Source organism: Carlito syrichta, unplaced genomic scaffold, assembly GCF_000164805.1.
Source record: "Carlito syrichta isolate Samal-C Ts95f unplaced genomic scaffold, Tarsius_syrichta-2.0.1 Scaffold126411, whole genome shotgun sequence".
In the NCBI taxonomy this organism is placed as follows: Eukaryota; Metazoa; Chordata; class Mammalia; order Primates; family Tarsiidae; genus Carlito; species Carlito syrichta.
In genome coordinates, this window is record NW_007070507.1 from 288,261 (window position 1) to 301,877 (window position 13,617).

General features: G+C 55.3%; 1 protein-coding gene across 1 annotated transcript in view; it reads left to right on the forward strand.

The window, feature by feature from the left end:
• NPHP4 (nephrocystin 4) overlaps positions 1 to 13,617 on the forward strand; it is a 125,034-nt gene that overhangs the window by 101,763 nt on the left and 9,654 nt on the right. The window contains exons 17-20 of the mRNA XM_008048580.1: positions 62 to 222; positions 3,427 to 3,607; positions 9,328 to 9,453; positions 12,619 to 12,824. Coding sequence (XP_008046771.1) covers positions 62 to 222; positions 3,427 to 3,607; positions 9,328 to 9,453; positions 12,619 to 12,824 — 674 coding nt within the window. The remainder of the gene's footprint in view (positions 1 to 61; positions 223 to 3,426; positions 3,608 to 9,327; positions 9,454 to 12,618; positions 12,825 to 13,617) is intronic.

Genomic DNA, 13,617 nt, shown 5'->3' on the forward strand with positions numbered 1-13,617 from the left:
CCAAGTGTGACAGTGATGAATGTCTCCACCCCCTCTGGCCTCTGTGGGGCCTCTCATGCAGGGTCTCCTGGCTTTCAGCTGAAGTACACGGTAGACCCCGTGTTCCTGAAGCCCGGCGAGCGGCGCTGGTTCTTCCGCTACCTGACCATGCACACCCTGCAGATAGACGTCTGGGATGGAGACTCCCTGCTGCTCGTCGGGTCTGCCGCCGTCCAGCTGAAGGTAGCGACTTTCCTGAAGGACGGGCACGGCCAGGGCACCGTGTGACCACGCAAGAGTCTGTCTGCTCAGTCGTGGTGGTCACCGTCCCGTGTGGGGCTGTGGCTTGCTTGCTGGTTCACTAGTTAAAGGCAGTGCTGCACTCTCTGTGTTCTGAAGGGAAAAGACTTTCCCCAAGGCTGGATTCTGTCCGCTTAGTGAACTCTTAGAATCAAACTCAGGGATCAGTCTCCTGGAAACCCACCCACCAGGCATTGTCACCTTTTGCACCTTTGAACATGATGATGTGAGTTCCCTGAGGGCAGGTGTCAGGTACCTGGGCCTGGCTCCTCAGGGGTCCGTTCGAGATGGAATGGACGAGTGCGTGAATGTCACCAGCTCTCAGTGCATTGCATGAATTGTGCTTTTCTAATTCTAATTAAAAATAGATTCCCTCTTTCTTATTGGGCGTTTCCAGTTTTCTCCTTGACTGAAACCTAAGTCCATCTATTCGCTCACTTCTTCCCTGGGGTTTCTCCCAGCCCTCTCCGTTCTGTGATGGGAACCCTGAGGGTCAACTAGAGTTGCCATGACAACTCCCAGGCCAAGGGCTGGGACCACTTCCCTCTCTGAGGTGGTGTCCTGAGAATTCTCCTCCCTGCTGTGGGTGGGTTGGGGTGGGGAGGGTTGTAGCATCACAGTTGCAGCTCTGAGGCTCTGGAATTTGCCCCTTTTTCTGAGTCCCACATGGCCCCTTTTCTCTGGTTCCAGTCACTGCCACCTCCTCAGTTTCCCTGTCTCGGCCTTGTCTCCTCTAGCGGCAGCTGATCCCTGAGAATCTGCTCCCTCCCTGCCATGTGCCCCTCCTCCCACATGTGCGGGGGGCGGGGGTGGCTCCAGGCCCCTCTTCCTGGGGTGCTGCTGCTCCTCCCCTCCCTCTTCCTGACTGATTCTGGCTCCATCACCCACCCCGTGACTCAGAGTCCCCCTGCCCCAGTGTCCTCATCCGAGAGGAGGGTGATGTCCCTGGGGTTGGAGAGGCGGGGGGACAGTTTGCATAGAGCACTCGGGGTGGGGGTTTGCAGGGGGTGAAGACCCCATGGATACAGCCTGCTTGTCTCATTTCTTCTGTTCCTACGGGGTCATGGCATGGGCCCTGCGGGGTCACTGTGGCCGTTGCTTGTCCCACCCTGGCCTCAGTGTCCCTGAGGGCGGGGACTGGGTGTTGTCACTGCTGCATGTCCAGCACAGTCCTGAGCCCCAGCAGGGAAGAACGAATGCAGGGGATGGGCAGCATGGGAAGCAGAGCAAAGCCCCCGCTGGGGCGCATTTGGGACCACAGTGGCTGCCCCTTCATGCCTGGCTGAGCCCTGGGCCGACTTCTTGTGGAGACAGAAGCAGTTTGATCTCTTCTGTCGTGAAGAACCCCTTCAATGAACACTGTTGTGTTTGTTGGCAGGCTTGGATAGATTAAAATTAAATTTTACTTTGCTAAAATAAACCCTTTAAACTTTAAAACTTAGGTAGAAAAGATGGAAACTTGATAAGAAAAGATTATTCCTGGGACTCCAGGTCCCCAGAGAGTTGGGATGCTCAGTTTGTCCTCTGATGACTCTGTCTCCTGCAGGCGGGGCCTGCATTTTAGCTGCAGGACCCGCGGTTGCCTTTGCCCCTTCTTCTTGTTGCGATGGACACCTTGAAGTTAGAGTTTGTGCCCATCTTGTCACTGGCTTCCTGAGGATGATGACAATGGCATGTTGCTGCCCCAGTGAGGACAGTCGCTTCCAGCAGTGTCCTGTTGATGTGCTGCACGTGACATGACCTTCGTTTCTAGTGGGGAACACGAGGGCCTGGTCACGGCACTGATCACCAGAGCAGCTTTTAGCTGAGTCCAACCCTGTGGCTTGTGCCCATCACCATCTGGTTCCCTGTGTGACCTGCTCCCAGGGGTGGAACTCGGGTGGCTCAGGTGGGAAGGTGGCAGGTACGGAGGGGCGGGACGGGCTGAAGGAGGACTGCACTTCTGAGGACACGAGGCGCTGAGTTCCCTCGCATGTGCCTTTTGGGGTGTTAGCCTTCAAAAAAGGTGAGAGGTGAGGCCTTGTTTTTATTTGCATTCCTGGTCTTCCTGGGGAGGCTGAGCTGGCTTCTTGTGTTGCTGTTTTCCACAGGCATCTTCACGTGGCTTGGGGCTCCTGAGCCATGGGTGTGTAGGCAAATCGTGGGTAGTGTGGATGGCTGTCGCTGAGCTAGCAGGGCCTGGGGCGACCAGGGACCCCAGCCTGCTAGGGAGGGGTCTGGTCTGGGCGTCTCCACTCCCAGAGACAAGCACTTTTGTGGCTGTAGAAATAAAAGAATTGTAAAAGTGAGGACCTTGGTCTGATCCCAGTGTGTGAGAAGGTACTGTTTCACAGAGGGCAGTGCTGTTCCCAGGGCCACACAGCAGAGGAGGTGCCAGCTGGCCTAGGGGGCAGCCCGTGATTCCTTCCTCCTCCCCCAGGCGTGCTTGGCAGGCATTTGGGTTTGCTCAGAGGATTGAGGGATTACATGGCATCAGCAGAAAAGACGGTGGTCAAGAAAGCCCTGCTGAGACTGCCCAGCTCTGGGGATTGCCTGCTCTTACCCTGCTCTGAGCAGCTTGGCTTGGCATGGATAGCCTCACAGTCTGGCCTCTGCCCAGCACTCCAGTTGGACCTGTGCACCCCCTGGCCCCTCCAGGCCCTGCAGGCTCATCCTCCAGCCATTCTTTCTGACTGAGGGCTTGTGACCCTTGGCCAGGACACCTCCAGCTTTCCCTGCTTGTGGACTTATCTTTCTTTTGGAAGCCATTTCAGTCTTCCACCCTGGAACACTCTGTGTCCCCGAGACAGGCATGGCCGGGCATCCCCTGCGTCACTCAGTTGCTTCCTTCCCCATCTCGCTTCTGGTGAGGGGAGGTCCCTCTAGAGCAGCTGCCAGACCCACTTGTGTCCCCGGTCCCAGCAGTGTTTATTCAGGGGTAAATTGGGTTGTGCTTTATTTAAGAGTTTATGAGAAAGACTGCTTTTAGGAAGCAGGATGCTGACTCGCCTGCCCTCCCGTGTGGAGCAGGGCCAGGGTGCTCTCTGGATTCTGTCCTTCTGCACACATTCCCTCCCCCCTAGTGGCCTTTCTTGGTGGGCTGTGGCCTGGCTGACTCCTGCAGGGCTCCCCGGACGTGGCTTCTGAGCATGCTGTTCTCCTCTACAGCATCTTCTCCGCCAAGGGCGGCCGGCCGTGCAGGTCTCACATGAACTCGAGGTCGTGGCCACTGAATATGAGCAGGACACCATGGTGCTGAGTGGAGACGTGACTGGGAGTGGCAGCATCAAGCCCATCGGCGTCCACTCGGTGGTGAGGGGCCGGCTGTACCTGACCTTGGCCAATGTGGGTAAGCGTCCTGCCAGTTCTCCTGACCTCGGCACTTCTCCAGCAAGCACCATCTCCCCTCTAGGCGTTAGCTCCCTCAGCAGTGGCCATGTTGTGGCATTCCTCGCTCAGTAGGAAGTCGGCAAGTGTCTTGCTAGCTTGACCACTGGGTGTCTGTTCTTGGCCACCGTGTCTGTCCCAGCACCGATTGCTTGGTATTCCTGACTTCTGAGTATGATTTGAGATCATCAGCCACCTCAGGCTTCTGACCTTCTGTACTTTGGTGCTGTCCATGGGGCATTTCTGTGACAGTCATCAGATATAGTGACTAGGTTCCCATAGAGAGTGTCATCTGCGTCATGGAGGAAAGACAAGAGCTGCTTCTGGCATTTCCACAGCTCCGGAATAGGAGGATGAAGAAACTCAGTTCTTTCTGGTCTGGCATCTGGACCTTATGTCGAATGATGTCCTGAGGGCAGCTCATCAGAGAGATCGGGCAAAGCCTGACTTTTCCTCCATGGAAAAGGGGCCCATGGTGGGCAGGCCGTGTGGCTTGGGATGTTTTAGAAGCTTAGACTGCAGGCTCTGATGGGGAAGGGGCTGCTGAATGGGCTGGCAGGCAGGGCATTGGGGGACATGAGGCCAGGGCCTGCCCACGCCCACCTCTGGGTGAGGGCCAGTGTGGGACCCTGCACGGATAGTGACAGATCCACTAGGTCTCCCTGGAGGGTTCTCTGGGAGGGTTGGGATTTTTCTGGGCAGAACAGAAATGAAGCCGTTTGAGGTTTCTGGAGCTGTATGTCTGGATAGGACTTAGGCTTCGCTGTCATTTTATTAAGGAATTTTCCACTCCTCAAAACCCAACCTGGTTCTGAGCCCCGGAGCCCCATGGGCCGCATCCACCCTGTGCTGACAGCACGGAGGCTGGCAGAGCCGCAGCGACAGGAGAGGCGCGGGCACAGCTCATTAAGCCTGCTCGGGGGTTCTGCCTGCGTGTTTACAAATGTAAAATCCGAGGCAGTCTGGAAAATAGACAATATGGAAACAGCAAAACTCAATTAGGTTCCAGAGAAATAAACGAGCCACATGTGAGAAGCAGACATTATTCAAATGCTCCCACGAAGGGTGCACGCGGCATCCAACTCTGAGACCGCATGCTTGTTTTTGTGCTTAATTCACCAGCCCACAAATGTGCAGTGACTCCAGGTCTTAAAATCTTATCTTCAGAAGAAAGATTGGCTCCATTATATGTTATCTCGAATTGTCATTTTCATAGTTTGCCTGTGAGAGAGAGATAAGCTCGTGGGAAAGAGAGTGGAGATAGCCAGCCTGAGACTCTGGCGCCGAGGGGGCGAGGTTCCACGAAGGGCAAGCGTTGCACGCAGCATGCTGCGTGTTGGTGCAGCATGCTGAGTTCTTCTCTGTAAATTGCACGCTTTTTGGGAAAAAAGTGTGATGGCTTTTATTTCTTCATAAAACTGGTTATTCTGCAGAGCAGCAGGCATGTGTCTGCTGGCAGCATGGCTGGTGGCTGTGGAAGCCTGCAGGGTGACAGAGTGGGACAGAGCCCAGGAGACCAAGTCCATGCCGTGGCCTCAGCCTGGACCCTGCTGCAGGCCAGCTGTGTTCACGGTGCATGTGTGCCTGTCCAAGGCCATGCAAGGAAACCTGTGCCACTGATGGGGACGTGGGTGGCTGCCACTTCTGCCCAGGGCTGCTCTGAACCTTATGATGGGGAGAGGACTGTCTTTTTGCTGGGCGTTATCTCCCCTCAGACAGGTCCTTTTGGTTGGCTTTTGTCATGCAGGAATCACAAGAACTGCAATGTTCTCTTTTCTCCCAGTGCTCAAGGTGTGGACCCATAGGGAGTCCCGCTGGGAGCCGGCCTGTCACTTGTGTTCTACAGCCCTCCTGGAGGGACCTTCCCCAGGGAGGTGGGCATCAGGGTGGATGGCCCCACAGGTCCATGATCTGTGTTCTCAGGGGACACATGTCAGCAAGCCAAACACTTCAAAGAGAGCGGGCAATGATGGAGTTTGAGGGTGACTGCATGTGGGTGGCATGCTTGGCAGCGGCTAGCTTGGCTCTGCTACAGGGCTGTGTCAGGAGCCCCACATGTTTGGAGAGAGTTTTTTGCCCCTGCAGCATATGTGTTGGTCCTGGTATAACCTTCTATCTCGCCTAGGGGAAAAAACACCTGCACTGCTTTCAGATGGCAAATGGTGTTTTATGAAATGCCATCTTTGCCACTTGTGCCCTTTCCAGTGGAAACGCATGTGTACATTCAGTCACCAGATCATCCTCCTGTGAGCTCTGAGTATAGATGGAGGGAGAGGAAGTATACCAAGGCCCAACAGCGTCCCTTGTCCATAGGGTGGCCCATGGGTTCCTGCTGGCCTTACCTGCTGCAGCCGTTACTCATTAGCTGGCCTGAGACCTGGAGCTCTGAAGATGTTGCACACCTGCCTGCAAACCCTCCGGACCCGTCCTGACTGTGCAATGACTTCCTGTTCTCTGTTTCTTGGAGTGGCGCATTTCACAGGCTTAACAAAGGCCTGTGCCCACTTCCATCAGATGTGGGCATACCAGGGGCCTTCTCATCTGTGATCAAGGGAACCACCAGCTGTTGGATGAAGGTGATTGAGAAAGGTGGAAGATTCTGGGCCTCCCAGGTGTGGGATGGGTCCATTGTTGCCCACAGCAGTGGAGGTGCTGTGTGCCTCTCTGCAGCAGGCCTTCGGGACACGATGGAGAGCTTGCCATGGCCTGTCAACCCATGAACTGCTGCCCCTGCCGCAAATCCCCATGGGAAGGATTGTAGCCAGCCAGGAGTCTGAAAGAGCTCTAAGCTTGTGGGCAGGAAGCCGAGGGACTTGGACCCTTTGGCACTTTATCCCAAGCCTATGGAAGGCACAAGACCTGGGCACCTGGGGCATGAATGGCAGTACCAGTGCCTGGAGTTCTGGCCCTGGTGCCGGCAGGCTGTGCCCTGAATCAGGCTGTGTCCCCTCCCTGCCCGACATGCTGTCCCTGCCCAGCCTGCTCCTTTGCCTGTCGTTTTCTCTCACAAATCTGGGAACTCCTTGAGGACAGGCTGTTTCTCATTACGACGTTTGCCTTATATCTGCACCATGGAAGGATCAGTGCAGATGAGGAACAAGACTGAGCGCCCATCTTGCCTTGAAATAATGTTCTTCTTGGGCTTTAGAAGACGAAGCAGGCCAGGCGGCATAAACAGCTGCTGTGATGTTCAGGGGCACTGACCCAGGTTCCTTTCTTAGGGATCCCGTGGCCTTGAGCTGCCGTGATTGGCAGGGGAGGCGGGAGAGCCCTGTGAGGAGTGTGGACTGGAGGCAGGCGGCGAAGGCCAGCTTGGTAGAGATGGGATCTCTGGTGGCTCTCTGCAGGAGGAAGTAACAGAAAAGGCCTGGAACAGTCTTCGTTCCAGGTGCTCGTTCTCAGGAAGCAGGCCCAGAGTAGGCCGGCGTGGATGCTGCAGGTGCCCGAGGAGCTGGGCAACCTGAAGGGGAAGCACAGTGGGGGCACACGAGAAGGGGCGAATCACAGCGGGGGTGGGGGGTGTGAGGAGAGAGAAAGCACAGCGGGGGGCTTATGGGGGAGGGGGCAGCACCGTGGGGGTGTGGTGGGGAAGCACAGCAGAGGGTTGCTTGGGGAGAGGGAAAGTACGATGTAGGGGAGGGGCAATGGGGAAACACAGCGAATCTGTGTGGGAGAAGCAGCAGCTGGTGGGGCTGCAGCAGGACCCAGCAGGCGAGGAGAGGGCGCTGCTGTCCTTCTGCAGGAGAAAGAGCACAGGACAAGAGGTGTCAGCTGTTGGGACATCGGCTAGGTGGACATTCCCCTGGAAGGAGATGGCGGGAACAGTGTGCTCCTGGCCTTCCTAGTCACTGCTGGGGTGGGAGAGGCAGCCACCGTGTGGCCCTTCGTGGTGACAGCTGTGAGTGCTCACAGGCAGCACCTGACCCGAGAGCAGATTTCTCAGCAGTGCAAGCAGATAACCTGACGCATGTGTGACACCCCCAGCTGTGAAGCTGCTTCTGGGATGGTGCTGAGGGGTGGAAGTCTGCATCTGTGTGTGTCTGTGTGGCCGACCGGAGGGGACAGGAATGCTGCAGTGCCTCAACCGGATTTGCCTCCTGAGCTTCAGTTTTGAAGAAACTGGGAAGAAGGTAGCGGTAGGGCAGATGGCCAGACTCAGCTCCGGCCTGCAGGCGAGAAGGCCAGCCCCGCTTGGGCCGAGATACACAGAGGATGCACAGGATGGCCAGAAGAACTTGAGAATGTCAGCGTTTTGAAGGCAGGGACTGCTCACTGCTGTGTCGCTGGCTCTCAGTCCATCTGTTACATAAACCTCCCTGGAAGTTTCCTGGAGATGGAGTCTGTCCGCAATTTCTAAATCTAGCCATTGCCTACTCCTAAACAGAGCCTCTGCCCTCGACAGTCCCTTTGGGGTGGGTCTGCTGTGGCACTGATGCCTTTGGCCTCACCCCCTACTGTTCAGCATCCAGCTTGCAGGGCCTTTCCATATTCTAGGCCGCTGTCCCTTTGGTCTGGAGGGTGCGTAGACATTTAGAGCAGCTTGGAGACCTGCCCAGCTCCCTCCCCACCTCAGGTCAGAGCCGTTTTGGAGAGAGACATGTCTGCATGTCCACCAAGGGCAGCCCCGCCTTTGTCACCAGGAGAACCTGGGTTGCTTGGAGGATGTGGCTCACCTCTGTGGCCACCTGGGCGTGCAAACGCATCCAGCACTGAGCTTGCCCTTGAAAACAGCTGCTTTCGACAGGCAAGAGGAAGGAACCCAGAGCAGCCGGTGGTCTGCGGAGAGGCAGAGTAGGGGCCCAGCCAGGCAGGAGGGTCCCCTTCCTGCCTGGGGCTAAGGGAAGGAAGGGAGCGAGGGAACCCAGAGAGGTGGGAGACCCAGGAGAGAAGTTTCTGTTTCCGACAGCACCCAGGAAGATGGCCAGGATGCCCCAGGCCTGTAGGTTCTCAATGCTGTCCCGGTGGGGTGGGACATAACAACACAAGCATCTTGTGCGCCTCGGTAGTTCACTTTGGGCCATGAATTCGCTGTGCTCTTCCTCACTCCAAAAGAAAGTCAAGTCCACACAGAGGCAGTGAGTCCCACCCTTGCAGGGGAGCATGCCCGTGGGCAAATGGTGCTTCCCTGTATGCTCACATTTACGGGCTTGCAGAGTGCTGCACCCCTCTGCTGGGAACATGCTCATGCTGAGGCCCAGCACTGCTCTCCAGGGGCTTCTGATAGAAAAACAGCTCTGGTGAAGGCTCCAGTGTGATGGGGTGCCTTCACACTGACATGCTGGAGTCAATGTCTGCATGCACAAGTACACATGGGCCTTTCCCTGAACAATATGACTTTCAAAAGGCTGAGACTGGAGTTAGTGACACATCCCACCTTGCAACCCTGAGATCTGGAAGCAAGAACCTCTGTGCAGGCACATGTGAGCGCCACGGGCTTAGGTTCATCACGAGAAAGCAGGCTGCTACTGAGATAGAGGAGATGAGAGAACTCGAAGGAAGACAAGCTCCTGCTTCTGTCTCTCAATGCAAGACAGAGCACAACGGAGATTGGTACTGTGGGCTTTAGCATGTCAGCGGGTGGGGATGGCTTTGAAAGCCAGAGCTTCTTGTATGGTGGGTTAATCTGTTTCCTCAGAGTCTCATTTGGTGTTAATACCCCTGCTGGGGTGTTCTTCATTTTAGGTCACTTATGTGAACAGAGAGTGAAGAATTCTAGTGCGTTGCCACCATCCAGGTCTCGGGTCATCTCAAATGATGGAACTAGCCACTTCTCTGGAGGCAGCATCCTCACGAGTGGAAGCCCGAGACGTGAGTTGAGACTGCGGGACCCATGTGTGGGTGGGTTGTAGATGGCGTGTGTGGGGCAGGGTAGAGTGAGAGGTAGAAGGCTATATGTGTGCGTGTGCCCGTGTGTGTGTGTTCATGTGAGAAGTTCACATCAATGACTGCCTTAGGGCCAGACTGTGGTGGTCCACGTGCAGTTTGGTGCCCTGATGAAATGCTCCTGTGGACCCACAGGCCCCATCGGGCAACCACATTGATCACACCCTGGCCCTCTACACTGGACTCTGCAGGGGGCTATGCTGTTCATAGAGAAATGGTGATCCTACGGGTGGCGTTTGTATCTGGTTAACTGCTCATCTGCTGGGGAAGAGACAAAGAAGAAAAGATCAGAATGAACATAGACTGATTTTTTAAAAATGAATTTGAAACTCCCCATGTTGTGAATAGGAGAAACAAACCAATTACAGAACTTGAGAAAGAAAGATCTGGGCTTGGTAAGTTTCTTTTTTCACAATAGGGAAGTCCTGAAGTTTTCCTTTCCCTTTAAAATGTAAGACCTGGCCAGGCATGGTGGCTCAAACCTATAATCCTAGCATTTTGGGAGACTGAGGTGAGAGAATTGCTTGAGCTTAGGAGTTCGAGACCAGCCCGGGCAACCTGCTGAGACCTCGTCTCTACAATAGATAAAAAAATAAGCCAAGCATGGTAGCACATGCCTGTAGTTTCAGCTACTTGGAAGGCTGAGGCAGAAGGATCGCCTGAGCCCAACTGGTCGAGCTGTGGTGGCCATGAGTATGCCACTGCACTCCAGCCTGGGCAACAGAGTGAGACTCAAAAAAAAAAAAAAAAAAAAAAAAGAAAATGTAAGACCTCATAGACTCAAATATAAAAGTACTTTTCACTTGAATAATGGGAAATGCTCTTTAAGTAGCATTTCCCAAAGGTTGCAGATCATCTTTGTGAATTCAAAACAGCCATGTTTTGCTGTGTTGCTGGTCTCTGGCTTTGCTGGCCCTGTACCAGAACTCCAGGAAGGAGTCTCAGATCTGTGACTTGTTAGAGCTGGAAGGGGCCTCCAGAATCCAACAAGTCCCCAGAAACTCCAGGCAAACTTATGTGTTCTTTGAGGGAGTGGGGCCTGAGATGTTCCAAGAGGCTCCCGAGGGTTCTCCCAGGGAGCAGACCTGAGATGGTTCCAAGATGCTTATAGTCCATCTGAGGGTTCTCACAGGGAGCAGGGCCTGAGACGTTCCAGGAGGCCATGGTCCATCTGAGGGTTCTCCCAAGGAGCAGGAACTGAGACGTTCTAAGAGACCTATGGTCCTTCTGAGTGTTCTCCCAGGGGTGAAACCTGAGATGTTCCAAGCGGGCCATAGTCCATGATCTGAGCAGGGTGAGAATCTGTTCTGGGCCAGCTTCCTCATTTTAATACCGAAAAACCAAGGCAAAGGAGGGTCAGGCGACTTGGCCTGTGAAGTGGTTATGGGTGGGGCACTCGGCTTCGCATCTGGACTCCTGCTTTGGTCAGTGCTTCATTCTCAGCTGGTGCCCCTGACCACTTGGAGAGTGGAGGTAGAGCCAACTCCGCAGAGTGAGAGGAGGCTGAGATGACTTACAAAACCCCCACCTCAGGGTGCAACCGGTCAGGGGCTCGGCCAGCAGCCCAGGAGCTGCAGGGGTTGTCGAGAGGGTCACGAGCCCTTGCAGCCAGGGGTCCTCTAGGCCCTGCTTTGGCCAGAACTGTGACTAGGGTGTTCCATTAGCACGCTCACATCTCACCCACTGGGCAGCGCTGTGGAATTAGGAGGTGACACATTATTTTTGAAAGGTTTTCAGTGCTTTCTGCCTCTCTCCAAGTGTGGTCCCACACGGTCACTCTGGGACTTTATTTCCTCTCCTGGAACTGGGAGGGGCATTTGCTGGGGTGATGCAGTACGGAAACTTGAGCTTATGAGAGGCCCTGCTTGCCCTGTCCCTCCGTGTGCAGCTGCGGCCACAGGCAGCTCAGACCCGATTCCAGGCTGGGCTTCCTCCCGCATCTGGGCCCAGAGACACAGATGATGCTCTTTGGGGCATCGTTTAAGACCAACTCGAGACATCTGAAAAGCAGTTAAGTGGCTTTAAAGTAGAATGGTGGTGAGGAACCTGGGGGACAGCCCTTGTTACCTGTGAGAAGGTGTGGGGGAGGCATATTGCTGTAGCACTATGTGGGGGCTTCTGCGGGGTCTGCTGATGCCCGCTAATAGAAAGGGAGCCAGGCTGGGAGGATTCGGGTGGCGCCTGAGAGTAAGAGAGAACCCAGATCCTAAGTAAGGGTGCCCTTCCCCTGCCCTGCTGGTGCTGGGGTGAGTGATTGTCTTGGAATCTAATGTGTCAGCTTGCAACATGGCCTTGTCACCAAGCACAGTTCCATGAAACCTTAAGTCCCAGCTCTGTCCTGGAAGCAAGAAAATGCCCATCCATGGGTGGCCTCTGGCCCATATAGGCTACTATTTATTTGCTAAACAGCTTTCATCGTGTGTCCAGGATTTGAGTAGAGCTGCCCTGAAGGAGACAGCTGCCCTGGGGTCAGGCAATTCAGAGGTGACTGGGGCAGGGTTGAGAGTGGGAGCTTTGCGGCCAGGCCTGCCCCACTTCTCCCGTCCCAGCTACAAGCCTCTGGCCATGGATACAGCCCCTCTGAACCTCAATTCCTGATCTGAACTTGGGGCTCCTGACACCCTGCACTAGGTGACATGAGGGTCCAGTGAGATGAATCCTGCCTCTGAGAGCTCTTGCCCAACCTACAGGGGCTGCTCCCAGAAGGGGCTGCCAGTGAGCCGAGGCCAGCAGACCTGGCGAGGGTGTAAGTGGGCCCTTGGCAATCCTGAGAGCGTGAGCTTCTAGAACACTGACTGTTCTCCTGGAAATCACCTGATTGTGTATTGATAACTTTGTATCTAAGGACTCGACTCAGAATTCCTTTCACTTTAGAGGCTGGTGGAAGGATGACTGCTGTAGAGACCAGGTTATAAAATTACCATCTCTGTCTACATCTCAGAACTACACAGAGTGGATCTACACGAAGACCAAGACTCATTCCTTGGGCTTCCTCCCTGAGGGGTGGTTCTAGGAGGGCCCATCACCCGCTCTGCTCACAGAAGGGAGACACCACACTTCCTCCGGCTCCTTCTCTGATCCTTTCAGCAGGAAGGAACGTGGTCCAGGCACAGAAGCTGGTGGATGTGGACAGTGAGCTGGCTGCCATGCTGTTGACACACACCCGGGGGAGCCAGGGGCCCCGGGGCACCGGCCGCGAGTTGGATGCTGTCCGCAGGCGCAAGCTGGAGCGCCTGAGGTCTGTGCGCCAGCAGGAGTCCGGGGCAGAGCTTGGCCGGCTCGGGACCAGCATACTGGTGAGGGCTGCCTGCCTGCCCGGGGCTCCTGGGACCCCACATACCATTGTGCTCTCTGTTCCTCCCCATCTCCCACACACCACTCTCCTCCCAGGTAGGATATAAGAGAACTGGACTGTGTCAGCTGCCTGGGGACATTGGCAAGTTGGAATTACCTGGAGAGCTTTTCATCACAGCCCATTCTTGGGCTTTACCCCAGGAGACGGATTCTGTGGTTCTGGGGGTGGCTCTGGAGCCTGAGTTTTTAGGAATGCTCTACAGGGGATTCTGAGGTTCCCCCAGGTTTGGGGACCAGAGCTATGAACAACTTACATATCTCAGGTTGTGTCATCATTCTAACTAGAAAAATTTCCTTTCTTGGCTGACAATTCAGCAGACTCTTATTATTTTGCAACTAAGAAGTGGGAGGAGGGAGTAGTTGTATCTTATGGGCCTAACACAGAGCCTTGAGAAGGACCTTCCGAGGTTCCCTTGACACCCAGGCAAGCCAATATCTGAAAAGAAGATGCCCCTTCTCTTCCTGATGACCGACCTCCAGGGACAAAGCCCCTCACCTGCTCTGAGCCAGGCCTCGGTGCTCCCGGGCAGATGGAGAAGCCGTGGTCCCTGCCCTCATTCTGCTCAGTATAGCGGAGAGAGGGCGAGGGCTTGGCGGGAAACCCACATGGGTGGGGAGGCCTGGCCACAGCCTGCGGGATTGGCAGGGTCAGGGCTCAGGGTGGAGGAGGGGCTGGGAGGGGGCTGAGGGGGCAGGATGTGGGTGGTGTCTCCTCCCAGGCCTGGAGGGCACCCC